Genomic DNA, 26,983 nt, shown 5'->3' on the forward strand with positions numbered 1-26,983 from the left:
TTTTTACAAGGCGTGGAGCGGGAGAGAGACTGTGTGGCCTGCCACTCCTCACACAGACATTTTTGCCTTCTTTTTCCCTTTTACTTTACGAGGTCGAGTTGCAATCTCGACACTCAACCCGGCACGGATGGAAAGCACACTCCACAGCGGACCGGACTGGTTTCGAACCCGGGAACCTCCACTCCTGGGTGCAGCGCCGATGTCATTGCACCACCAGCCGGCCCCTAGTCCTCAGTTCCACTGTAAGATTACGTCCTAATTAGAATTTTATTTCAAAGGAAAAACTGGTGCATCGTGGTGAATATTTTTGATTCAACTGGATGCCAGAGTGATGAAGAGACATGCTTTATGTTTCCTCATTGTGTCTTCTGTTTTTAGTGATGTGCGAGTATGTAGGATCTATTATGCACAGTTTGGTTGGAGCTTTAGTTTTTGGATGCTGTTGCTTGTTTCTGGTTATCCTTTGCCATTCTTTAATAAAGGGTCTGTTATTGCCACAGACGTCACATTGCACCCTTTCTGACCTCTGTGGCTGAGTTGAAAAAGAACAACAGGCACGAGTTCTACAGCAATCGCAGCCAGAATGTGCTGAGCTCACACTAATAGTTCAGAAACCGATTTGCTGTGCCCCCTGGTATCTTGAGATCAGAGATCTTTCTTTTACAATGGTTCCATTGTTTCCTGATGGGAATGATAAGGAGCAAATGCCTACATGCAGTAAAGCATGCAATATGTAGTGCTATTTGATTATATCAGCAGTAAGAATTTGGACTGATGAGGTCTGAATAACTTCTTCCTCCCAGTCTCCAGCTGATTATTAATGTTTCTTAAACTGCCCTCTCCCCACCACCCTCCTCTCAAGCTGTCCCGTATGATTTTTTGAGGAGTAACCTCATTGGGAATGGAAGTTTTTATCTTGTCTATATCAAGAATTTTCTGATTCTAGAATGAAATTCAAACTTCTGGAACCCTGCATAGATTGATGATGAATGACCTACTGAGATCCACCAGCAGTTTGTTTCTTTTGCTCCAGATTCCAGCATCTGCATCTCCTTATCTCTCCATTTTCTGATCCTGAGTTGGTTGGCTGTGATATTGAGAGGCAGATGTTGCCCATCCTGTTTTCTATGTGTTAAGTATCCAAGTGGGGATATCACATGAAACTAGGAAACGAGAGTGGAGGCAGTACACACAATGTGCTGGAGGAGCTCAGCAGGTCAGGCAGCATCTACGGATGGGAACAGAGGGTCAACATTTCGGGCCGAGACCCTTCAGCCAGTCCTGGTGAAGGGTCTCGGCCCGAAATGTCAACCATTCATTCCCACCCTCAGACGCTGCCTGATTTGCTGAGCTCCTTCCACATAATGTGCTCTGGATTTCCAGAATATATATATATATATATATATATATATATATGTGTGTGTGTGTTTAGAGGGAGGGAAGGCATTGTTTTATTTACCATGTTTCCTCCTCCCTCCACCCACCCCCGCATCAGTGCATGAGGATTCAGTGACTTTCACCCAATTTGTGACGGGAAAGGAGGAGCACAGAAGGAGCAGAGTCCAGGGCAGACACCAAACACGTGGCAACTGAATCAGCCCTAGACCTTGAATTTTGATTATTTATCTTTTTGTCCTGAGGATAGGGGCAGTCAAAGTTCCCTTCAGAAGCTGGTGGCTGTCAATAAATGATGTTTGTTCATCTCTGGTTTGCTTAAATATTTCTTGATTTGATGAAGGTACTTCAGAGGTACTCCGGGCTGGAATGCATTGAGATGACTGGTTTCCATGTCTCAGGGACCTTGATGAGTAGTTCTGTAGTGCAGAGTTATTTCAGTTATTTACCATTGATGTATTTAGAACTGTAGGCTTATGATTGAGCTGTATGCTAAACAATGATAACTATGTACTGGACACCTTTCTATTAGATGGTGAAGTTTCAAATCACATTAGGACCTTTGGATACTTGAAGAAAATATTTCTGTTGTTCTAACCTCCTTCTGTGAGCAAATAATTTTGTCCTAATTTTGATTCAAATGTCTTACTTTCTTTCATAATTACATTTGGATTTCCCAGACACCAAGAACGCTTAAGGAACACACAGATTTTGTTTAACTGGCTTTAACTTTTTTTTCTATGCCAGATGAGAGAAGACAGAACCATGCCAGGAACAATTGGGAGTAGGTGCAGGTAAAAGAGCAAAAGAAAGTTATTAGAACGGTCTCAAACAAGAGAGAATCTGCAGATGTCTCGGAATGGCCCGAAAAGTTAACTGCACTTTTTTCCATGGATGCTGCCTGGCCTGTTGAGTTCCTCCAGCTTTTTGAGTGTGTTGTTTGGATTTCCAGCATCTGCAGATTTTCTCTTCTTTGTGATTTGTTCAGCTCCTTTCATATTCCCAACGCATCCCTCTTAGAAATCACTCAGTAATCCGCAATGGCAGGTTGGTAAACACGAAGCAACCTGGTTAAATGTATGCCACCACGGAAACGTCCTTCGATATTTACCATCACAATTCTTACAAATATTGAAGTTTTGTGTTATAATTAACTTTATCTTTTCTGCTCCAGCCAATTATTTCATAACTATAGTGTTTCATTGTGAATCCAGTGACTGGAATAGCATGCTCAGAAATAGGTGCAGAAAAAAAGCCTCGTGTAAACTTAGTTACGTTGCACTTAATGCTTCCTCTTGCAAATTTGATTTCCTGTGTGCAGCCCCATTAATTCTTGGAAATAAATGGTCTGAATTAAATTATTGAAATTGACACCATCTCATTTAAGCTTGTATGGTTCTGTTTTTATTTTTATATATATATATATATATATATATATATACATATACATACACACACATAAAATAGCTATCACACTGCTGGATTCTGAGCTCACCAAAAAAGCTAGCTAGCTGAAATTATTGCCTGCATAAGCATGGTGAAGAGCACCTCGTTTCAGCCTGGGCATGTTGTAGGCTTGTAGACCTGGAGTTCAGCAACTTCAGATAACACGTTTTGGCTGACTGCATTAGAAGGGTTCTGTTCTAAGGTTATCCATATAATATTGATACACTGCCTGATATACTGACCATATCCAACATACTCTTTTGACTTCATTTCTCTTGAACAATCTTTCTTACCCTTGACAATTTCTCTCACTCTACCCCCCCAGTGCCTCTGCCCCTCCCTGCCCGCCAGAGTCTTCCTCTCTCTCAATAAGAAGTTTAGCTTCTCTCCTTTCTGTTACAAAGTTGATGGTGCAAGGATAATAGAAAAAGTAGAGAAATTAAAGATGGCTGCAAAGGAAAATCGGTGTGGTCATGGCAGAGCATGAAGGAGCTGGTAAAATCGAGGATGTTCTTCTGGCCCTCATGTGTGATGTGAAAGGTTAATGGGCCAGTCGATTGGCAATCAGCCTGTGCCAGCTCACAGCCCGTTCTCCATCAGAAATGCCTACTGTTTGAAAATATGACAACATTCAGTGTTCCTTGAGTATTTCTTTTTTACTGATGTCGTTCTATTTCCACACAAGGAAGGGATGTTGTTTGTGGTTATGAGTAGGCTCAGGATCTAAATATACTGCTTGTACGCAGCCCTTCCTGCACATTACTGCCTTGGCGTGGCATGAAGTTTGACAGTCAGAGTTGTTTTAATGCTGATCTGGACTGTTCTCTAAAAAATGCAGGGATAGTGTTGTAATGTTGAGTTCTAAAACAGTAGTTTAGAATGAGCGGATACGTTAAGTAATGTCTGGTCTTCTGAATAGATTTTTTGACTGGTTAAACCACGAAACATTAGTTTAAAAAATACATCACAGCTTTGTCAGTAAGAATCAATTGAAGCTTTTTTTTAGCATTTATATTATGAAAGCTCAAAGTAAAATTTATTATCCAAGTATAAGTATTTCACCAACTACAACCCTGAGATTCATTTTTGCTTGGGCATTCATAGTCATAGTCATAGTCATACTTTATTGATCCTGGGGGAAATTGGTTTTCATTACGGTTGCACCATAAATAATTAAGTAGTAATAAAACCATAAATAATTAAATAGTAATATTTAAATTATGCCAGGAAACAAGTCCAGGACCGGCCTGTTGGCTCAGGGTGTCTGACCCTCCAAGGGAGGAGTTGTAAAGTTTGATGGCCACAGGCAGGAATGACTTCCTATGACGCTCAGTGTTGTATCTTGATGGAATGAGTCTCTGGCTGAATGTACTCCTGTGCCCAACCGGTCCATTACATAGTGGATGGGAGACATTGTCCAAGATGGCATGCAACTTGGACAGCATCCTCTTTTCAGACACCACCGTCAGAGAGTCTAGTTCCATCCCCACAACATCACTGGCCTTACGAATGAGTTTGTTGATTCTGTTGGTGTCCGCTACCCTCAGCCTGCTGCCCCAGCACACAACAGCAAACATGATCGCACTGGCCACCACAGACTTGTAGAACATCCTCAGCATTGTCCGACAGATGTTAAAGGACCTCAGTCTCCTCAGGAAATAGAGACGGCTCTGACACTTCTTGTAGACAGCCTCAGTGTTCTTTGACCAGTCCAGTTTATTGTCAATTCGTATCCCCAGGTATTTGTAATCCTCCACCATGTCCACACTGACCCTCAGATGGAAATGGGTCACCGGTACCTTAGCTCTCCTCAGGTCTACCACCAGCTCCTTGGTCTTTTTCATGTTGAGCTGCAGATAATTCTGCTCACACCATGTGACAAAGTTTCCTACCGTAGCCCTGTACTCAGCCTCATCTCCCTTGCTGATGCATCCAACTATGGCAGAGTCATCAGAAAACTTCTGAAGATGACAAGACTCTGTACAGTAGTTGAAGTCCGAGGTGTAAATGGTGAAGAGAAAGGGAGACAAGACAGTCTCCTGTGGAGCCCCAGTGCTGCTGATCACTCTGTCAGACACACAGTGTTGCAAGCACACGTACTGCGGTCTGCCAGTCAGGTAATGAAGAATCCATGACACCAGGAAAGCATCCAGCTGCATCGCTGTCAGCTTCTCCCCCAGCAGAGCAGGGCGGATGGTGTTGAACGTACTGGAGAAGTCAAAAAACATTCACAGTAAATAATAGATACCAATAAAATCAGTGCAAGACCGCATCCAATGGAATGGACAAGCAATCAATGTGTAAAAGACGACAAACTATGTAAATAGAAAAAGAGACGTGATAATAAATAAATAAGCAGTAAATGTCTGTGAACGTACTTTTAATATGCAACTACACCTAGTATAATTGAATGCTGTAAATTTTTGATGTTTGCATCTGAAAGGAATCTTAAAATTGTTAGAATAACGTTTTCTATTCAACAGTCACTCCAGATGTTTATAAGGAAACTTATGATGGAAATGTCCAGTTAACTTCATATTACCCAAGACTGCAAGTCAAGAAACTGAATATCTGAATTGGTCATGAATCACGTTGGTACTGTTTAAGTGAACGTCAATGGTCTGTTCCCTCAGACCGTATTCCTCCACCTTTGCTTGCTCACAGTGATTTACTTCAGTGCATTTCTTCTTCACATTTTTCCCTACGACAGTTGGAGGTCTTTTGGATCTTCAGGTCTGTCCTGCCTGTTAGAACAATCCTACTGATCCCCTGCTTATTTCTGTGTAACCTGTTGTCCCTCGAGTACACAGTCAGCTCTGCGTATTCTTTTGCCATACACATCGGGAGGTGAGTCACAGTTTTGAATCTCTCCCCAGTACTAACATGAGAAAATCTGTCGATGCTGGAAATCCAAAGTAGCACGTGTGTGCGTGCGCACACAAACTCAGCAGACCAGGAAGCATCTATGGATGCGGGCCAGGCATAGACGCTGCCTGACCTGCTGAGTTCCTCCAACATTTCCTGTGTGTTGCTCTCTCCGTTACTAGTTTCCAATTTTTAGTTCCGCTTTCTGAAATGCTTGTTCACCAGTTTTTTAGTCTAGCTCACACAGGCCATTTGGCTGTTTCAGTCCGACTTGGCACCAGTGTGGTTATTTGAGTTAAACTGGCGCAGAATTCTTCAAGCACAAAGTTTTGTTAATTTGCCACTGTTGCATAGTAGAAGTTTCAAGGTGCTTCACAAAATGTAATCGGACTAAACTGTTAGTTAAAGAGTCAAGTCTTTATACAGACTTGAAGGAGGGGGCGTCTCAGAAGTTTACACTTGACACATGCTGTGATAAAAAGAATGGGCATTAATGATAATGAATTTTCATTATCGGCAAACAATCTATTGAAATGCAAATCATGGCCCTTTGCAAAGTGCGTCAATGGCCAGCAGAATTTAGTGCTCCCTTAAGGACTGTTGAATGTACCCACAGTTAGAAACATGGGAGACTAACCTCACTGTTCTGTGCTGAACAGTTCTAAATAGAGTTGGGAAATTGTTGTTTGACCGGCAGTAAGTGCTGAATTTAATGCCAGATGTGGAGCACAGACTGAGTGCCTGTGATCTCGCTCATTCCAATAGAGTTTGTAGAACTGAGGCAATGTGGAAGGTAAGTTGAATGGTAATTATCTAAGCTAAACCTTTTTTAAAAATATGCATTGTTTTAAATAATTATGTCAGTTCCAATAGTTTTTAAGTCTCAATGTCAGTGATACTTTAAAACTGTTGAAACCCATGCACAGATGTTACGGTTGATAAATTTTGGTAAGGATGCTTGGCAGCTGTTAGAGCTTTTGGAGGATTTGGAAATGGGGCACCATTATTCTCTGGGGTCCCTGCCACTGCCCAGTCAATGCTTCGAACAAGAATTCCACCTGTGTTCAGTAGCTCTCTATATTATCACCTGGTTGTTATGGTTACGGGGCCCTGTTGGTGCTCAGTGACTTTATCTAGGATACACTTTCATCTCTTTCAAACACTGTTTACTTCTGTATCCGTTCTAGGACTGGATGAAATTCAGGCCAGTTGTACTCCAAGGGAACTTCTGTTTTCTTCAGTGAGCGTATAAGCCATCAACATGCCACCACCGTCAGACATTGTGAAGGTGGCCATTGAATGGCCGGGTGCTTTCCCCAAATTGATGGAAATTGATCAGGTGAGTGTTCTATGCAGCATAAGTGAATGACTCTCCATGTGTATTTACTTCGTCCTCCATAACTTCTGCATATCCCAACACATTTCATGACCAATAAACTGCTGATGAAGTGAAATTGTATGCTAATTAAGCAATGGTGAAGTTGTGACAATTTATTTGTTATGGAATAAATATTGGCTAGAACTTCATGTGAATTGGTTTGGCTCCTCAAAATAATCCCGTGGGGCATTTGATACCTCCCTGGAAGGCAGTATGGAACTTGATTTTAAACTGTCATCAGAAAGGTAGGATCTCCCACAATGCAGTACTCCCTCTTTATTCTGCTGGGATCCCAGTCTTAAGATTTGTACTCAAGATGGAGTGCAACTGGAGCTTGGAGTTAAGCAAACTAAAATTTAATATTGAAGAAATGGCGGAACTGTGCAGGCTACCAAAGAACTCTTGATGTTCACAACTCCCTGGTTTCAAACTGTTGCATCGACCGTAAGTTTAAATGGAAACCATTAATATTTATGTTTTTGTTGGAAAATAACAAGGGTAGAGCAGTGATGTCAAATGATTTTGGATTGAAAAGAACATTTTTCAGGGAGTAAAGGAATTGGTCCCCCTTTCTCTAGTCTGATGGAGGTTAGCTCCTCTGTATGTCCTATGATGCAGAATTGCAAGTTGCAACTTCTTGTTCATGATCCTGGAGTTCAACTTTACATATCGCTGAGGTGTATTCAGAACATTGCGATATTAGGGCATGTTATGAAACTGCTTTTCAAAGCGGCTCTGTGGTATCTGTATACATTGGGAACCAGTGTACTGGATGTAGTGATTCACAATGCAGCTATACTTTACAATAGTCATTTGACTAAGAGGCATTTCAGTATTTTAATTAAACTCCATTCTGAAAAATCAGCCAGAAGTTGGAATAGATTTAAATAGTACGAGTTACATACTGAAAATTAATTTTCTAACTCTAAAGAGTTGTAGTGTAAGGTCCTTCATTTTATGTTCATTAAAAAAGTCATAGGTGAGTATATCTAGATGGAACTCATCATTCTCTGGAGATTTCCACTTGATCTTGTCAGCATTTTGTAGAAGAAGAAAGGAAAAATGACAAGTCTTGTTGATTTTACCCTTGTGTAGGTTGGCTGGAATTATTGTTCCCATTGGTTTTGAGATTTGAGCAACCAGTGCATTCATGACTTTGACCAGGTTAGCTTGACAATCTAAGGAGAGACATTTCATAGTGAGATGTATAGCATAGCTGCCTGTCAGCTAAGAACATCAGAGCAATTTGTGTTTGATCTGGAAAATGGTGTCGGTGTGTTTGTTGTGTGTCTGTACTGCGCGGATGTTTGTTGTGCATATGTACTGCGCGGGTGATTGTCGTGTGTGTGTATTTATGTTATCTCGTGACAGAGAAAGTAGCCATTTAACCCACAGAGTCTTTGCTGCCTCTCAGAGCAATCCAATTTCCTTCTTGCTCTCTAAGATTTCCATGGATTGTCCTGACAATCACATTCATTTGGGAGCAATTTATCTCAATCATATGCCACACATACACTCCTCCCCTCCCCCCCCACCCCCATACCCATTAGGGTTGAATGTGGTGGTTGTCTTATTGTCACTTCTGGAATTATCCTGCTAAACTTAACATTTGACCACAGTGGAGCTTTGGATTGTTTGACTTCCTGGATCCTACATAATTCATTAATTTGATAATTTTGATCGGTGTATCTGTGTAGAGCCAGCAAGATCAGAGAATATTGTGCCTTTTTAAAAAATTGCTGCCATCTTTGAGTTAAACCTCATTCAGTACAAGCATTTGACATTGAAAAGCAGTTGAATTACATCTAGACCAATTGTATAACTTCCTGTCTCACCCCACAATCACATACCTCATCGATTTAAAAAAAAATCCTGAGGCATTGAAGGAGGAAAACTGATTCCCTTGGACATCTCCTTCTGATGCCTTCAGGCAATTGGAACCTGTTCAGGTGGTCATGTGATTGACTCGTTTTGTGATCAGTTGGACTGTCACACTCGCTGTTGGCTTTGAGGAGGAATCATGTAAAAATCTACTGACTTTAGGTTCTAATAGAGACAACTTGGCTACCAAGGTGATGTGGGGGTGGTGCAAATTAAGCTAGCTGAATTTATTGTGTGGCTGAAATTAAAGCATCAAGTGACTTTCGTGTATCTTGTATTCATTAAAGAATTTGCACAGATATTGCAGGGAATACAAGTAACACTAGCTCCAACATTACTATGTGGCATTTCCAAGTTACTTTGCTAAGTTCCTCTCCTCTGTCGGACTAGGCCCATGGGAGAAGCTTGTGGATATGTCTAGAAGCATCACGCTGGGAGATTGCCACCTCAGTTCCACCATTTTGTTTGTATTCCAGATGTGAGGATTATTTGCTGGCATTTGTTATTGTTTGCGTATGTCAATTAGGCTGAGACTTGAAATCAAGAATTGTCAACAGTTTACCCCAATGAATCCTATAAGGTGGCTTACATGTAAATAGACTTAAATGGAACCAGATTTGGTGCCTGTATTAACGTAGAGCTGGAAACTAATTTTGCACTAAAAACAACCTGTTGTGGAGAGTCTGGATCTAGAGTCTCGAACGTTTCTTGCCTTCACAGATGCTGCTTAACCCATTGAGCCTTCACGCCAGATTCCAGCATCTTCCATCCCTTGTGTCTCTAATTTCAGCCCACCCAGAACTTTGCAAAGGTCAAATTGGAAGCCTCAGTCTCGGACAGATAGATGGAATTTATTATGTGCCCATGACTAGAGTGCCAGAGAGCTTTCCAAGTACTTGCCGTCCAAATCTGTGACTTCATTGGTGGAATAGTGCAAGCAAGCAATTGATGGCATCCTCAGTGGATCAGTGTCACGACCTGACGTGTTTGATGGTTGTCTTTGTTCTCCCTTATCCCTCAGTACCAGGCTGTCTGACTGAGATGGGGACAGTTTGTGCTGTGTGCCCAGAACTAATCTCTACTCCATTTTGTTAAGCAGCCTCAAGAGTCTTTGCCAATGACCGTCAAGATGCCAAAAATAATTTGTCAAAACAAGGCCAGAACGCACAGTAATTGGTGGGCCTGGTGTTGGGGGAGCATGCCTTTAAATTAAACATCTGACTTTTCCCCCCTGTTCATTATTGCAGAAAAAGCCCCTGGCGTCAATCATACGGGAAGTTTGTGATGGGTAAGTGTTTCCACCATTCACAAATCAATATCTATAGATCCTAGTGCAATCCTTGCAGAAAGAAAATATCTTGGTTGTGACAAGGGAGGTGGTGGTCTGCTCCTCAAGAGGTCAGTTGTTAAGCTTTTAAATGGAGGGATGTGACAAGTTAAAGATTTGGGTTCTATTGAGATGGAAAAATCTAATAGTCACTAATTTTCTTTTAGTAAGATTTACTAATTGAGAAATCAAAGAAATCAAGACTATTTATTTGTTGATGTAAAAAGACCTTCTTCTACTTTATTGGCCAAGATCTAGGTAGAGTTAGGTGAGTGTGCACTCTGTGTGAAAGTGTGTTTGAGCTATGATGATGGATTTATGAGAGGCAGGTGCAAATGTTGAAGTAATTTACTCCCAAGGATTATCTGTGTCAAGCCAGCACTTTTGCTCGATTCTTGTGCTGCTGTTCTTTAATGTTTCCGTGTTGAAGTTAAAATGTTAAGTATGTTTTCATGGCTAAAATTAGCCATTTGTCTGTGGAGAGTGCATAATGAGATTGAAGATTAAAACTTTTCAGCAAGGTCTGGTGAAAGAAATCTTTGAGTTTCTGTGATGCCTTTCTCAACCCACGAGACGTTTCACTGCCTTCCAGGTGTTGTCGTTTTGTAATGTGTCAATTTGCAAATACAAATCCCTCTCCAAAGCCGGACCAGGGAAGTTGTACTGAACTCCATAGCCTCAGGAGGCCCAGGGTTCACTTGCCAATCTCTACTGAGGTCAGCATTCTTCTCCAGGAGGTTAGTTGGGTTGCTGCAGCTAGCCTCAGTGTTTCTGCTTCAGGGAAGAGGTGGCAGGGTGGGGGTGAAGGGGAGGTGTTAGGAAGTCAGCAATTTAGCTCCAGTTCTTGATCCCAATCTTGATGATTATGGGACTGTATATAGCAAACAGTTGATGCAGTGATAAGGCTCCTGGTTTTTGCCTTTGTAAAGAAGACTACAAATCAACTGCTGGTAAATAGGATTATTTATTGAGATACAGAGCAGAATAGGCCCTGCTCGCCCTTTGAGCCATGCTGCCCAGCAATCCCTGGGTGATTTAATCATAGCCCAACCATGGGACGATTTACAATGTCCCTCCATCTGGTACATCTTTGGACTGTGGGAGAAAATCAGAGCACCCGGAGGAAACCCACGTGGTAATGGGGAGAATGTGCAAACTCCTTACAGGTGGCTGTGGGAATCGAACCCGGGTCGCCTGGACTGTAAAGCGCCGTGCTAACCACTACGCTACTATGCCGCCCTTAGACAGGTACTTGATGACTTTGAAATGGTGAGCTAAGGAACCTATATCTGTGTTGTGTGACTCTATGATGCCCTCATAATTATCTGCTGCCATATTGAAGGATCTTTTGGCCTTTGTACATGTGGAGCATATGATGGGTGTGAATGTTCATGTCTTCTAGCAGGTTAATGGATGGAGCGAGAAGAGGGGAGTCAATAAATGTCAGAGTGAGAGTGTGATTAAAACATTCATTTGGTTTTCTGCTGCTGTAACAGTACAGGAAATTAACTCTTTCTTCTTTTTTCGTTCAGCTGGTCTCTACCAACACCTGAAAACTATGCTCTGCAGTATGCGGACGGCACAAACTTCTACATCACTGAAAAGGCAAGATTTCACACTTAAAATGTTCCCTTCTGTGTCTGCTTGGATTGGTATAAAAAGATTTTCGGTAACCATCAGAACTGAACACACAGATGGACAGAGTGAAAGGAAGTTTCTTGTCGTTTCTAGTCTGGTTTATTTCATGTCACATTGCAAAATGTGCAGAGGGTGTGGAGCTTGAACAAGCAGCACACATAAGAGAGAGGTATTGGTGGGGGGGGGGAATGTGGACAGACAAAAGAAAGTGTGTGTGTCTGTGTGTTTGTAAGCACAATACAGATTTTGAGTTTGCGTTTATTGTAGTACTACTAAGGTTTTGCAGAGGAGGAGTTTGAGGGCTGCTATAGCATTTGTAATGTGCTTTCTATGTAAGGTCAGTGTCTGACTCCACTTAGCAACAGCATTGGCAGAATATGACTTTACAATTGATCTGGATATGACTTTACATTTGTTTATGGGAACACTGAAGGACTAAGCAGGAATTTTAAGTGCGCTGTTCAATATTGACAGACACAGTAAAGTTGACAGATTGCTGCTATCTGTCTCTCTCCGGAAGAACACAGTGTTCTCTAAGTACCTTGTGGTTTGCAGCAAATAATGCACGTTTTGCTCCTCTATTTCATTAAGGTATCCTCGCAGCCTCTAAAGATACTTTAGTATTACAGCCGGACGGGGTCTTGTTCCTACACTTTTTCTATTAACATTGCACCTTGTTACAGTGAATTGTCTCAAGAGCTTCACAGGAGTGTTATCAGGCAGAATTTGGCACCAAGCCAGAAAGGAGATATGGGAGAATTGTCATATCATATCACTTGCAGCATGCCTCAAAAGAGTGAAGGTGAGAGTGGGTTAGAGATAAAATCCCAGAAAGTGAGTGCCAAGGACAAGGAGGCCCAAGTGAAACGGGAAGGGCAAGGGCGTCAAGTTTTAGGTCTTGCAGCTACCAAAGTCCATGATGGGATCTGAAAGCATGTGAATTCTAACATTGATGTTATATGTTGGATCAGGAGACAATGTAGATAATCATGCACGGAGCTGATGGGTGATTCTAACTGACCCTTCTTCATGAGTCAGTGAATGAAACGATATTAATCCTTTTACCTCGGGTCCACACTTTACATTTCTCACTTCGTTCAGTCTCCAAAGGAAAAAGATCAAACTCTGCTCGAGTACGTGCCAAGTCCAAGCATCTTCTGGTTTGGAGGCATTTGGATGATCCACTGTTGTATACATTCAATATTCACTATCCTCCTGAATAATAACATTACTAGGTCTCTCATCTTGGCTGTGAATTGCCAACCCCTCATCCTCCAAACACACCCTCCGTGTGACACAGCATTTCAAATCACAGGTGCGAGGAGCAGGTTAGTTTACATTTCCGAGCATTCCCAAAATTCTTCTGGTCAGACCAGGTTCTAGCTGCACTCACTATCTCCTCTGATCTTCTTCCCCTCTGTTCCACCCTCATTCTCTACCATTACCCTTGATACCTTTGCTCTGTTGGAGTCTATGTTTGCGATCCTCTGCCCTGCACCCATTGGGGGTGCCTGATGATGCATTCCGAAACTGATTAGGGTTGACTGTCATGATGCTCAACCTCTGACTTAATTGGAGCACTCTTGGGGTATCTCCTTGTGACCTTTTTAAAAGCCTCTGTGTGCTTTTTTTCATAATGAGGTTTAAGCTGATAGAAGCCTGCCCTCAGGTGGTGAAGTTGGTACTTCAAGAGGTGAATATACATATTTCTGGTAGTGAAGAAGACTGGTGAAGTAACTGGATAAAAGTATTATTGTAGGATAATGAAAAATATAAAATTCAAGAGAAAATTCATGTTAGTATTCCAAGAAGATTCTTCTATTGATGATTAATTCTTTAGCCTTCATTAACACTGAGAACATTGTAAATTAGAACATTAGAAGTAGGAGCAGGCACTGTTGATATAGAGGACAGCAGGAGGCCACTCTGTCCCTCGAGCTTGCCTCGCCGTTTAATGTGATTTTGCCCATTTCTCATCTGTTCTGTACCAGTTCACCAGATTGCCCTCAATTGCCTGATGTTTATGTACTTCCTCTTTAAACCTTCGAAACCCTTCGGGGTTAAGAATTCCAAAGAGTGTTCACCTTCTTTGAGCATTTCCTACAAATCTCAGTTTTAGAGGACTACCTCCTAACTTCACACAATGATCAGTGCTAGTGTTGTACCTCAGGCCACGTACCTCAAGCATGCAGTTCTTCTGTTCTGTTTGTAAATTGTTTAATAGTTCTAAGCCACTTCATCTCAACCAGTCTGTGTGTAACAGCTGAATTTTTGGCCCACTTGTGGATGAACCATTTTTTTTTGTCTTCCTAATGGATTTATTTACAATTGCCTTTGAACTGTCAGCTATTTTATGAGTTTTTTTTCAGGTAAATAATTACTCCCCTGACCTTGCTCATGAAGTTCATAATTAACTTGTCTGCAATTTCACATCTCACTTCTTCTCCAATGACAGCAACTTACACTGTGTATTTTTAAAATATATTTTCTTATGACGATGGGAGTGGTTTGGCTCTTTGAACCCTTGCCAGGCCTCAGAGCAATCTTTTCATTCCATTTTTCTCACTGTTTTTGTATATAGGAGCAGAATTAAGCCATTTGGCCCTTCGAGTCTGCTCCACCACTTCATCATGGATGGTCCAATTTCACTCCCAGCCCCAATCTCCTGCCTTCTCCCCATATCCCTTCATGCCCTGACTAATCAAGAAATTATCAACCTCTGCCTTAAATATACATGTGACTTGGCCTGTGGCAAAGAATTCCACATATTCACCATTCTCTGGCAAAACATATTCCTCCTCGTCTCTGTGGAAATCATAGTTGAAGGCGGAGAAAAAAGCAGCCAGCATTCAAAGTACTGGTCTAGAAGGTGTAATGGTCAGAACAGCTGGGGGAATGAAATGGAGTTTATGTAGAAAGCATGGTGTGAGGAAGTATAGTTAACACAACAGGAACCTGTGGGTTGCAGTGCACATTGGTTGTTAGTACAATCCTGAAGTGGGATAAGCAGGATAGGAAGGGAGGATTGGAGACTGAGGAACTTGTTGTGATAATGGCAATGTAGTGATGTAGAGATAAGGGGGGGGCTCTGCTCTTTTTCTCCACTGCCTGGCAAACCCCAGCCTAGAGTGATGAGATGTGGAGAAAAAGCTTTGGATAGCGGTCGTTTCTGATGACTTGCTGTTGTTAGCTGATATGTTCCATGTAAGAATAAAATGTTGACGTATTATGCATAGAATTATTCTTGAGATCCAATACTGGGATTCCTGGACTTGACAAGAAAACGTCATACAACTGGTGATCACCAACACTGAAGGCAGGGAGAGAAACAATAAATTACATCTGACGAGAACACTTGATATAAAATACACTTGTCACTATGTAACCAGTTTGATTTTTATTGTTTTCCAGAACCGCAACGAAATCAAAAATGGTGCAATCCTTCGATTAGCATCATCACCAGTAAGTAGCTTGCGTGCTGTTCATGCTTCTTTCAGACTAGTTATTTGTTTTAATTCAATTTTTACATTATTTTCTATGCACTTTTTCTGTATTACAATGACTGGACTGACGCTTTCAACAAACCATTTGCACCAGCTGAGCTGGTGCTGAAGGCTGTTTGTTCCTTTTGCTCGAGGGACATGGGTGATTCACGTTGCAGTCTTTCGCAGGAGTCGAAATGCACTTGTTAACTCCCAACATCCTGTTTAATATTTATATCTTGACCATTATTCCTAAAATAGAATGAATTTGGTCATTATCACATTGTAATCTTGCAGAGCATAAAGTGGCTGCTAGATTACACAAGCAGCAATGAGATAATGACAATTACAAGAGTTGACAGTGGTGCAAGAACAGTTCATTGGTTCATAGCACTATGGCCAAGTAAAGGCTTAAAAAAACATTCTGTCAATTCAAGTTGTGCTATATCTTTTTATAGACAAAGCAGACGGGCAGAAGTTTAAAACAGCATAACGCACACTTTAAAAAAAAAAAAATAATTTGAATCTCTGACCTCTTGAATGGAGAGAGAAAATGGTTCACAGTGGGAAGGTCAGTCATTTTCAGCATTGCCCCCTTGAGAATGAACCAGGATCGTGAGAATCCATTGAAGGATTTGCTCTCAATTCATCCTCAAGGGCTTTTACAGCATTTGGCACTTGCAGTATTAAGAAATAAGGCTGAACTTTGTGTCACAGTAATGTGATGCCATGTAAACATCAACGATGACTAAGGGTAGTATGAGAAGGGACTTAAATAATGAAGCTCACTGAAAAGGGCTGATACTGTTCTGGTGGTACACGCCCAAACCAGAAGCCGCGAATGAACCAGGGATTGGTAGTCTGCTGAGGGCTAGATCTGTGGCATTTAAGACTGGTGATCCAGAACCATACAAGATTTACAGATATGACGATGGAAGGCTATATTAGGAGTGAAAAAACAAATCTGATTGAGGTTAGAGATGGAATTGGATGCGTGTCAGCTCTAGCAGGGTTTGCAGGCCTTTACTTCCTATGAGGCGAAACCTAACATCATGAATAGCCGTGATGCTTCACTCCTAGATGAGATCAGTGCTTTTTATGCAGGCTTTGAAAGGGAGAATAAAACTACTCCTGTGTGAGTCCCTGCAACATCTGGTGCTCCTGTGATCTCCTTCCTGGAGGCTGATGTCAGAATGTGTTTCAAGAGCGTGAACCATCGCAAGGCGTTAGGCCCTGGTAGGGCACTGGAAACCTGTGGCCAGCCAACTGGCGGGAGTGTTCAAGAGTATTTTCAATCCGCAGTTAGCGATTCCCGCCTGGATCACAACCATACCAGTGCCCAAGAAGAGCAGGATGAGCTGCCTCGATGACTGTCGTCCAGTTGTACTCACATCTACTGTGATGAAGTGCTTTGAGAGACTGGTCATGGGTAGAATCAACTTCTGCCTAAGCACGGACCAGTACCCACTGCAATTCGCCTGTCACCACAATATGACAACAGTGGTGGAGTCTCACTGGTCCTCCACTCAGTCTTGGATCTTCTTTACAATGGCAATGTGGCAAAGACTCATTGGGCCAAATGGCCTGATTCTGCTCCTATATCTTGTGGTCTAATACCTACATCATGCTGCTGTTTTGTTGATTACAGCTCAGAGTTCAATACCATCTTCAAAACCTGGGTCTCTGTACCTCCCTCTGCAACTGGATGCTTGACTTCATCGGGAGACCACAGACGGTGCGGATTGGAAATAATATCTCCTCCGTGCTGACAGTCAACACTGGTGCACTTCGAGAATGTGCGCACTACTCTCTCTGCACCCATGACTGTTTGGCTAGGCACAGCTCAGGTGCTATCTATACATTTGCCGATGACACCACTACTGTGCTGATTTCAGTTGGTATCAAGGAGGCGTACAGGAGTGAGATATATCAGCTGGGTGAGTGGTATCGCAACAACGGCCTTGCACTCACGTCGGGAAGACAGAGGAATTGATTCTGGACTTCAGCAAGGGGAAGTCGAGAGAACATGCGCAGTCCTCAGTGAGAGATCGGCAGTGGAAAGGGGGACCAGCTTCAAGTTCCTGGGTGTCATCATCTCTGAAGATCTACCCTGGGCCCAGCACGTTGATGCAATTACAATGAAGGCATGACAGCGGCTACATTTAATCAGGAGCTTGAGGAGACCTGGTTTGACACCAAAGACTCTCGCATTTTTCTATAGATGTACCCTAAAGAACATTCTAACTGGTTGCATCACCATCACATATAGAGGGGCGACTGTACACGATTGGAAGAAGTTCCAGAAAGTTGCGAACTGACCTCTATCATGGGCACCAGCCTCCCCAGCATTGAGAACATCTTCAAAAGTCAATGGTGGCATTGCCTTTTTAAAGATCCCCATCACCCAGGACGTGCCCTCTTTTCATTGCTACCAATGAAGGTACAGGAGCCCGAAGGCACACATTCAACACTTTAGGACCAGCTTCTTCTGCTCCACCATCAGATTTCTGAATGGATGATGAACCGGTGTATACTACCTCAATTTTTTTTGCTCTCTTTTTACATTAGTTATTTAATTTTTAAAAATATATTTCTTATTGTAATTTGTTTTTTTATTATTATGTATTGCAATGTGCTGCTGCCCCAAAACAGCATATGCTGTTCAGGACATATGCCAGTGATGTTAAATCTGATTCTGTTGTGGGTAACATCACATCCAATTTGTACACAATTGGAGAGTTCCCCACCTGTAAGACAAAATACCATGGGGTCTTTTATGTTGACCTGAGAGGCAGATGAAATGTTTTAATGTGCAAAGGAAAGGCAGTACTGGATGGTACAGCATTTCCTCAGTACTGTGCTGGGATATATCAGCCTGGAGCAGGGGTCCCCAACCTATTTTATGCGATGGACCAATACCATTGAGTAAGGGGCCTGTGGATCCCAGGTTGGGAACCTCTGGCCTAGAGTTTCTGTTCCAGTCTTGGGTGGGCTTGGAGGACTCAATTTAGTTGCTCTTAATGTGGGTTTTGAACTGTCCCCATGTAAATTCTTCTTAAAAGTTGTTTCATCTCAGATCTCCATTGCACCATTAGTGACCCTCCCAGCTTCAGTGGAGAATATTAGAGTTCTTAATGAGTTCACTTCTTGGTGAAGGCTGTACAGGACGTGACTGTCTTGTTGAATTCATCTGTATACCCCTTCTGAGTGGATTAACCCTTTCTATCTAACACGGTTTGGGTTGGTTTATGTATTTGGGGGATCCTGTTACCCATGGACCTGTGCTCTATTTTGGATTAAGTTTATTAGAGAGCAAGCAAGGGCTAAAAATGTTTTTTGTCTTTCTGCCACGTTTCTTGTTCTTGTCTCCATATCACTCGTCTAGACGCAAACTGCGCAGGCTCTCCATGAGAGAATCCAGTCTTCCAGCATGGATGCCAAGTTGGAAGCCCTGAAAGACTTGGCTAGTCACTCCCGTGACATCACCTTTGCCCAGGAGTTTATTAACCTTGACGGCATCTCCCTGCTAACTCAGATGGTGGAAAGTGGATCTGAGTAAGTATCGCGATGTAGCTCTGAGTTCTAGTTAAAGTGAACGGCTGAATGGGAAGAATGAGGCCCAGTGACACAAAGTATTAAATGTTTTAGGATGCCGACATTAGGGTGGGGACGGAGGAGAGAGTCAGTTTCAGATGTATTGCAATGTAAAATGTGTAATTAAATCATGTACCTGGATTTTAGTTTAAAAAAAAACAGTTTTTCAATTACTTCTTGGGATGTGGCTGTCAATGGCAAAGCAAGCATTTATGACTTGATTCTAATTCCACAGTGCATCTGTCCAGGCATTTCAGAGGGCTGTTTAGAGTCAGGTATGGTGGTGAATCGTCATAAGCCAGACCAGGCTAGAACAGCACTTTTCCTTTCTTTGTTACAGAACTATTTGAGGTACTAATAACCATCTCAGTATTTGGAACAAATTCAAATTCTCAAACTGCCAGTAGTGTAACTAAAATATGCGCTTTCTTAATTCTTGCTCCTGAAACATAACCCGTCTCCCCTGTTGGTTCGGTCTGATGTTTTTCCAAGTGGCGACAGATGCTGGATTTGCCACTGAGTTATGTCCAGTTTTCCTCAAGTCTCCTTGAGCCACTAATAACAGCTCTGGTTCCCCACTGAAAAATTCACAGTCCAGTGCTTCCTCTGCTTTAAGTAACCTCAAGTCAGATTCAAATCGGTCCGTAAAAAAAAACAGTGAGCTGAATCTTCCTGCAGGTGGCTAAAGGGAACTGATACCATTCGACCATTCTTACTGAATTCTGGACCTTTTGAACTTTAGACCTCCGGAATCCAGGAGTTAATAGGTGACAGTTAATTTGCCACTGTGCTGCCCAGCAGGACTTGTCAAGGAGGTCAGCAGGGTAGGTGTCCCAAATTAAATAGGCAGTCAAGAGGGAGTGACTTCAGAGAGACTGCAGAGAAAGGGGCCAGGACTGGTGGGATTGCTCAGCAAAGAGTCAGAATGGAGGCTTCGGCTAAATAGCAACCTCTGCTGCCTCATAAAATAATAGAATTTGCGACCCTTTGATCTTCCAACCCACTTTGCGTAAGTTAGTACAGATGAGTATTTGAATTAACTTGGATTCTGTGTCCAACATACCCGGCAGCGTTCTGAACTTCGGGGGGTGGGGAGGGGTCATCACCACCCCACTAACTGTGTCACCGGTACAGGTGTGAGAGTGGCACCTTTCCTCCACATGCTTCCTTTAGGCTGTTCCTTGTTATAGAAGAAATTAGAGTGGAACTGCTGGCAAGTTTATGCACGGTGAGCCCATGGGTTAAGGGCATCGCCCACAAACTCTGCTGAAGAGAACCGCACCGTACAACAGCAAAAATCCTCCATGAGTTGTGTAATTTTTTTTTGCTGAGAGCATAATATTAGTCACTTTGCCCGGAAGTGCCCTCATCTATACTGTCAGCTGGTCCCATTCTTCTGCTCGCGTGCTGTTTGTGGAACACTACAGGCATTTTCTCAGTAACAGGGGCATGCCTTTTGACAGTGATTAAGTAAATCTTTTGTGGAAGGGCGGCCCCAATATCCCACTGACTGTTCCGCTGCTACAGTAAGTCAAGGAGTGAATGGTACCAGTTTTGTGGAGGGGGAGAATTCTCAGGTGCCCCTTCACTTTTGCACAGATTTAGATAAATGTCAATTGAATCCTCAAATACTGTCAACATTGGGAGGGAAAATCCTGAATGCTGGGAACGATGTGTATCCGGGGCCGCAGGAGTGCACGTGCCCTAGTCAGCTGAGGAAGTGTGGATCCTCCCTCCTTGGCATTTAGTTTCAAGCTCCTGAATGTTTTGTGTAAGCACTTTTGACATTTGGAGCTAGTTCACTGAAGTAATCAAGCCTCATCTCTGCACCACCAGGAAGCAGTTCTGTTGCCTATGTATTTGAAGTGGTGCGTTGGGGTGAGAAAGTAGTGACAGTATACTGAGGGTTTAGAAGTTTGTATGTGCCGACGCTGCATTTGCTTCTTTAATTTTACTTAATTAAACACGTGATGGCTTAGTACCTCTGTTTTAAAAAAAAGTATGAGAAGCTATTAATATGCTCTCTAAACAACTTTAACTTCTCGGCTTATACACAGTCAATTTCAGGACAGAGTCAGAGTAGTATTGAGGGCAAGATCAGTAATTATAATAGGGAGGGAGGCAGCATTATTGAGAATCATTTCAACACGTTAACCTTTGGGAATATTTCTAACTGGAGGAGCGAAATACAACTATTTGACTTACAATTCGATTTGTGTGGCAGGGATAAATTTTCTTTGAATTCACTGAAAACAAAGCTGCTGAGGTTTATTTTAAGCTTCATGGGATGTGGGTGAAAAGGAACTTGCTACTACAGTTTAGAGAGGCCACAAGGTAACACTCCATCACTGTGTGCTTTGCTGTCACAGAGGATATTAATTTATTGCCTGCCCTTTGTTCAGCTGTACTTCTCTTTCACTCCAATCGCCATGCTCTCATTTCTAGCCCTGAATGCAGCAGTTGTTTCAAGTTGAAGGATTTTGTTCAAGCACAGAGAAAATAAGGCTGCATGATTTGATACGATATCTTTGTGATACCACCTGTTTTGAAAGAGAATTAACAGTTCCAATATAGGGTAGTGTAATTTCCTTTTTTGTGCCCGATGAAGTCTGTTTGGTGTGAGTAATACTTCCTGCAGATGCTTTAATGGGCAAGGGGGAATAAGTATAGAGTATTGGCTTCTATAGCCGGAGAAAGGTTACAGGGATTTAGAGAACTGAAGAGTGCAGAAGGAGGTGAAGTGAGTGAATTAAAATGTTGAGGTCCTGCAGCCCAAGGTCTGACTCTGTTTATATTTCATAGAATACTTTTCTGGCTCCATCTTATCACTTGTGTTCTTTTCCAGAGTACTTTTGGTTCCACGCATGTCAAGTCTTGTGTGATTTGATTGGTCATACCCACTGGAATGGCATAAAATGTTGCTAGCTCACTTGTAAAGACGCTAGGAGCTCTGAAGGTTGAGGAGTGGAAGTAGGGCAGCTACCTTCCAATGAAGAGCGGGTGTGCTAGTCATGTACCGTCTTTATGTGCTTCATTATTACAACATGGCTAGAACAGAAACTGTCAGGTTAACAGTAGTTGTTAAACTTTTGCCCTAAGCTTTGGAATAGAGGTTCCTCACAAAATTCTCAGAACTCAAAGAGTGTTCTAACCTAAGATGGAAATTGGGCTTTAAGCTGTACCGTAACTGAGCCTGTCTGGCCCTACAGTGGACACTTGCACGCTATTCAGAGACTGCAGCCAGACAGTAAACAGGAACAGAAAGCAAGATGGCTTCCTGTTCAACTGGTACGCTCGACTGAAATCATACCAGATAGAGTTTGGAACATAGATTAATTTGAAAAGCGTCTATTTTTTGATTAGATGGAAATTGTTAGATTGTATCTTGCATTCACACTGTAACTTGATTTAGAGCAAGAAAAAATCCATATGTTCACGACACCCAATCCGATTACTCAGTAGGATGATCAGATGGATAGAGGGGTAATGATGTATTTTCTAATAGTCCTGCCTGTATTTGTTTTTGGTCTAGTCGTGCTAGTGTGGGTGGAGCAGTGTATGCTAAAGAGGTTTCACACTGAATACTTGCCAAGTTGCCCCATCTTTTTGAGTCAGTAGAGCCCAACCATGCAAGACCATTAAGGGATTGGTTATTAATAAAATCACAGTGCATCTCTGGTTAATGATAAAGGTGCCATGACTCTCCACGGTCTGCATCTTTGAACTGTTCACTTTTTGAGTGGAGGACTCTGTTCCCTTGTGCATAGTGTGCTGTTTTATGAAATTATTTTCTCTCTTATCCTATAGAAGTATTGTTTCCTGATACCTATTGTTCACTGATGCTTACCCCATGTGACCGTCCTCCACGACATTCTCTAGTCAATGAGGATTTATAATTTGGTCAGCTGTAAGAGCCACACGTTTTTGCATTTCCTATGTTCAATCCACTGACACTTCTGTAAAACATTAATCAAGAGGCAAAAAAGGATGCTCGGGTTATTGGGATCCCCATGTCCTACAAGATATCTTATACTGTCATCATTCCTAGGGTGTAGCACTCTTGCCTTTGAGTTAGAGGTTTCAAAGCCCAGTTCAGGCCTCTCTGTGCTGATTTAAACACAGCAATCCCGTTCGGTTCATGACCCAAGACGAAGTGCCACTTTCCAAATGGATGCCTTGCCAAGGCCGCCCTGCCACTCTATCCAGAGTGGCAATCCTGAGTAACCGTGCCAACGTTTATGAGCCTGTGTTTTTCTGAAGCTGATCGGCTGGGCCATTCTCACATTTGTGGGGGCTTGCTATGCACAGATTGGTTTCTGCATTTGTTACGCTGCAAGTGTGGTGATCTGAAAAGGAACATAACGGGCACTGAATGAGTGCAAGCCTCAATAAACCATTTATTCATCATGAAATGAATCTGAGGCACAGTAGTGACATACTGGAGGGACGATATGGGTACATTTATTCACGGACTCAAGGGAGGAGGACTGCACAAATTATTTTTTAGGAATTAATTTGCACAGGAATAATACATACCTGGGCAATAGACATTCTGGACATAATATTGATGTGAATATATTTTAAATTCTAATTGCGATGTAACTCAGTATTGCTGATAGTACTGCAGGTCTGTCGAGAATTCGAGAATGTGGAACCCGCTACCTTGTAGATTGGTTAAAGCAAACCATATTAGGGGCAATTAAAAAGGAGCTGGATATAATAGCAGGAGAGGAGATTAAGAAGGCATGCTGGCAGGATGAGATAAAGAAGGTGAGGAGATCTATGTGGAGTGTAAAACAAAAAGTAGATAGTAATGGGACCAAATGGTCCATTTCTATACTATGAATTTCAATGTCATTCCGTGTGAAGTTAATAGGCATTGAGAAGGTGCCACAGTGGGTAGATTCTTCCACTAATTCTAAACAGTGGCACTTTCTCTCATGGACATTCAGCCATCTCTTGTAAATCAGGAGACCAGGGGTGTTCAAGATGTAGATGCAATTAATGGGGGAGTAGATGGGTTAAGCTGATCAAAATTAATGTTAAACAGGAGAAAGTCTGCAGATGCTGGCAATCCAAAGCAACTCTCACAAAGTGCTGGAGGAAGTCAGCAGATCAGGCAACATCTATGGAAATGAATAAGTATCAATGGAAATGACCGAGCCTCCTGACGAAGGGTCTCTGCCTGAAATGTCGACTGTTTATTCATTTCCATAGATGCCGCCTGACCCGTTAATGTTAATTTGAGAACCAAAACATACAAATTTAAGAGGCAAAAGCTGTGAGTGCACCTTTTTAAAGTTGTGATAATGTGAATCTTGCTACCTGTAAGAATTAATGCAGGCTTTCAGGTAAAAAAATGCTTTGCCATGAGGGAAAACAGTTTGCAGAGGAATGGGGTTTACCTAATGGGAGCTGGCATAGATTCAACAAATAGCGATTTCTTAACAACTTCTCTGAGTTCCCATGCCACCCACTCGGTGTTGGGAGTGCTGTGAATCTCTCTGCAATGCTGCCAAGCTGCATTCAAGCCTCTACTGTCACCACAGCTTTCTGCCTGCCATTTTACTTGTGCTTGCAGCAAAAATGGAGTCAAAGGTCAGTTGCTTTTACCTGCTTGGAAAAATCTCCTTAAGGATGGGGGGGACAGAATAGGGCATTGTGTTAGTGGAGTTTAAGAATTTATAGATTAAGTAGGGAGAAACTATTTTTCAATCGGGGCCATCAGTCATTCATCTATGCAGCAGAACCCAGAAGGGAAATTAGAATTATATTTTTGCAGTATATTGCAAGGAACCTGAATGTGCAGCCTATAAAACTGGTGGCAGTAACTTTAGAAACAATAACTATCTCAATAGGTGTAGAATTTAGGGGAAATAGGACTGACTGGATAGTTAATAGGAAGAGCCATCATGGGCCATGCAGTCTTCTGTGCTGTATGTTTTGCCTTTACAATTTAGTTCTGTTTGGAGTATATAATGGAAGTTTGTACAAAATAATCATAAATATCTTTTATTTTTCCTTATTCATTCTCTCAGCTCCTCCAAGCTGGGGATGGATTTGGGCTTAACAAATGATATTTGCGTTTCTTCCTACACATGACATGTCATTCACTCAAAGTGTTTTACTGCGAGGTTTGGAAACTCATCAATGTTTCAATGGGGATACCACTTCTGACTAGGTGTTGAAAGCTATTTTGGGTTGTATTTTAATTGTCTCTTCAACTTAATGAACTTTTCTGAGAGAGTAGAGGAAAGAAATTCAGGGTGCAAAACTATGTAAGTTATATTTTTGGAGAACTGTGTAATATGTGAAAGTTTTTAAATTTTTGCAGACGGTATCAGAAACTACAGAAGATTATGAAGCCCTGGTAAGAATCCAATTGGACAGTCACTTTGTGTACTCTCACTGCATGGTTGGAAATCAAGCCCTTACACTTACAAATAATGCTTCCCTCTCTGATCTATCGCCTCTCGCTCTGTGCAGTGCTTTGTGTGTGCATGCAATGGGCACTTCAGCAATTTCTCCTCTCTCCACTAAAAAGCAGTCGTTTGTTTGCACTCCTTTGTTTTGGCAGTTTGCTTTCCTAACACAGAATCCAGAATCAGATTGTACGTGATTCAGAATTACACTGACTAAAACTGTTCAAGGCACTTGCTGGCGCTAGGTGCCAAATCCTTGAGCTGTAAATCCTCGCCAGAAGAAACAGTTTTTCTCCCCCCTATACATTTGTGTCCTGAATTACTTAATTGTGGCAAAGAAAATCTACACTTATAGAGAGATTTAGCTATATGATTATGGGTAAAAGACTCAAAGCTGAAGACATTTGTTCCCCTCTCCTCCTTCCAGGCAGACTTCAGTGCTGTCTTCGTGCCTTTTGATGACGCTATCTGGTCTAATGAGACAGACCTGGAAGCTGAGCTGTTAAGTCTCTCGAGTGACTGTTTAAACTGCTGTTACTGAGCCAGTTGATTAATTTGTCTTTCACAAATGCAGAGTAATGTTTTGTTGTAAAGGTTGTGTAGATTGTTGCTATTAATACAGTTCTAGCATTAACACCATAGTGTAAAAGCACTCGGAATGAAGCATCCCCGTGGTGAAGCTGAGTTACAACGAATATTTAAATTTACTTGGAGATTCTGAAAAAGGACGAGGAGCTATGAATCCTGTGCTTTAGTGAAAGGACACCTGGGGCATGGTTTCTTGGGAGGGAAGAAGTCAATAGCTACATTCTGCCTTTGAGAGTCTAAATCATGAACTGATTGAATTGGAGGCCAGGGAAAAGAGTTACCAGATGAAATGAAAAAGACAGTGTCCCTGTAATGTGTTTAAAAGTTATCTTTCCATTTTGTCGCCATGAAATACTGTAACTGCCAGGATTACTGACACCCTAAATGTCACCATAAATTTGTGTGACCATCTAAGAAGTATTTTAAATTCTCTGGCTGTAGGGTGGTAGAGCCAATTAGCATGGCCAAAGGCCTTTCAGCCTAACAAATCCATGCTGAACCCAGCGCCCACCCTGTTTGGCCTATATTCCTTTTAAGCCCCGCCCCTCCCGTCCACCTTACCTGTGCTTATCATAATTTTAAACACTTCCATAAGATCGAAGGATGAAATCCAAGCCTAGCCAACCCCTCCTTATAATTCAGGCCCTCTAGTTCTGACAACATCCTTCTGAATCTTGATTGTACTGTTCCCAATTTAACCACCTCCTTCCTATAGCAGGGTGACCAAAACTGTACACAGTACTCCAAGTGTAGCTTCATCAACAACTTACACAGTGTAATATGATGTCCCAGTTCCTAGGTCAGGGATTAAATAGGTTTTGCAAAGAGACATTCCACTTGTTTAAATTTATTATACTGTCTGAGGGACAGTGTTCAGGGACTGTCTCTTAATTGTGTATTAACATTGCCCATTTCTCTAAACCGTTTATTGGGGAGCTTGGTTTGAAATGGGTTCCAGAAGCCCACA

At 42.1% G+C, this 26,983-nt stretch overlaps 1 protein-coding gene across 1 annotated transcript in view; it reads left to right on the top strand.

The window, feature by feature from the left end:
- elmo1 (engulfment and cell motility 1 (ced-12 homolog, C. elegans)) overlaps positions 1–26,983 on the top strand; it is a 206,427-nt gene that overhangs the window by 25,197 nt on the left and 154,247 nt on the right. The window contains exons 2-7 of the mRNA XM_063069851.1: positions 6,894–7,045; positions 10,213–10,253; positions 11,825–11,897; positions 15,342–15,392; positions 18,798–18,967; positions 25,341–25,376. Coding sequence (XP_062925921.1) covers positions 6,968–7,045; positions 10,213–10,253; positions 11,825–11,897; positions 15,342–15,392; positions 18,798–18,967; positions 25,341–25,376 — 449 coding nt within the window. The 5' untranslated portion in view covers positions 6,894–6,967. The remainder of the gene's footprint in view (positions 1–6,893; positions 7,046–10,212; positions 10,254–11,824; positions 11,898–15,341; positions 15,393–18,797; positions 18,968–25,340; positions 25,377–26,983) is intronic.

Source organism: Mobula hypostoma, chromosome 17 (genome assembly GCF_963921235.1).
Source record: "Mobula hypostoma chromosome 17, sMobHyp1.1, whole genome shotgun sequence".
NCBI lineage: Eukaryota > Metazoa > Chordata > Chondrichthyes > Myliobatiformes > Myliobatidae > Mobula > Mobula hypostoma.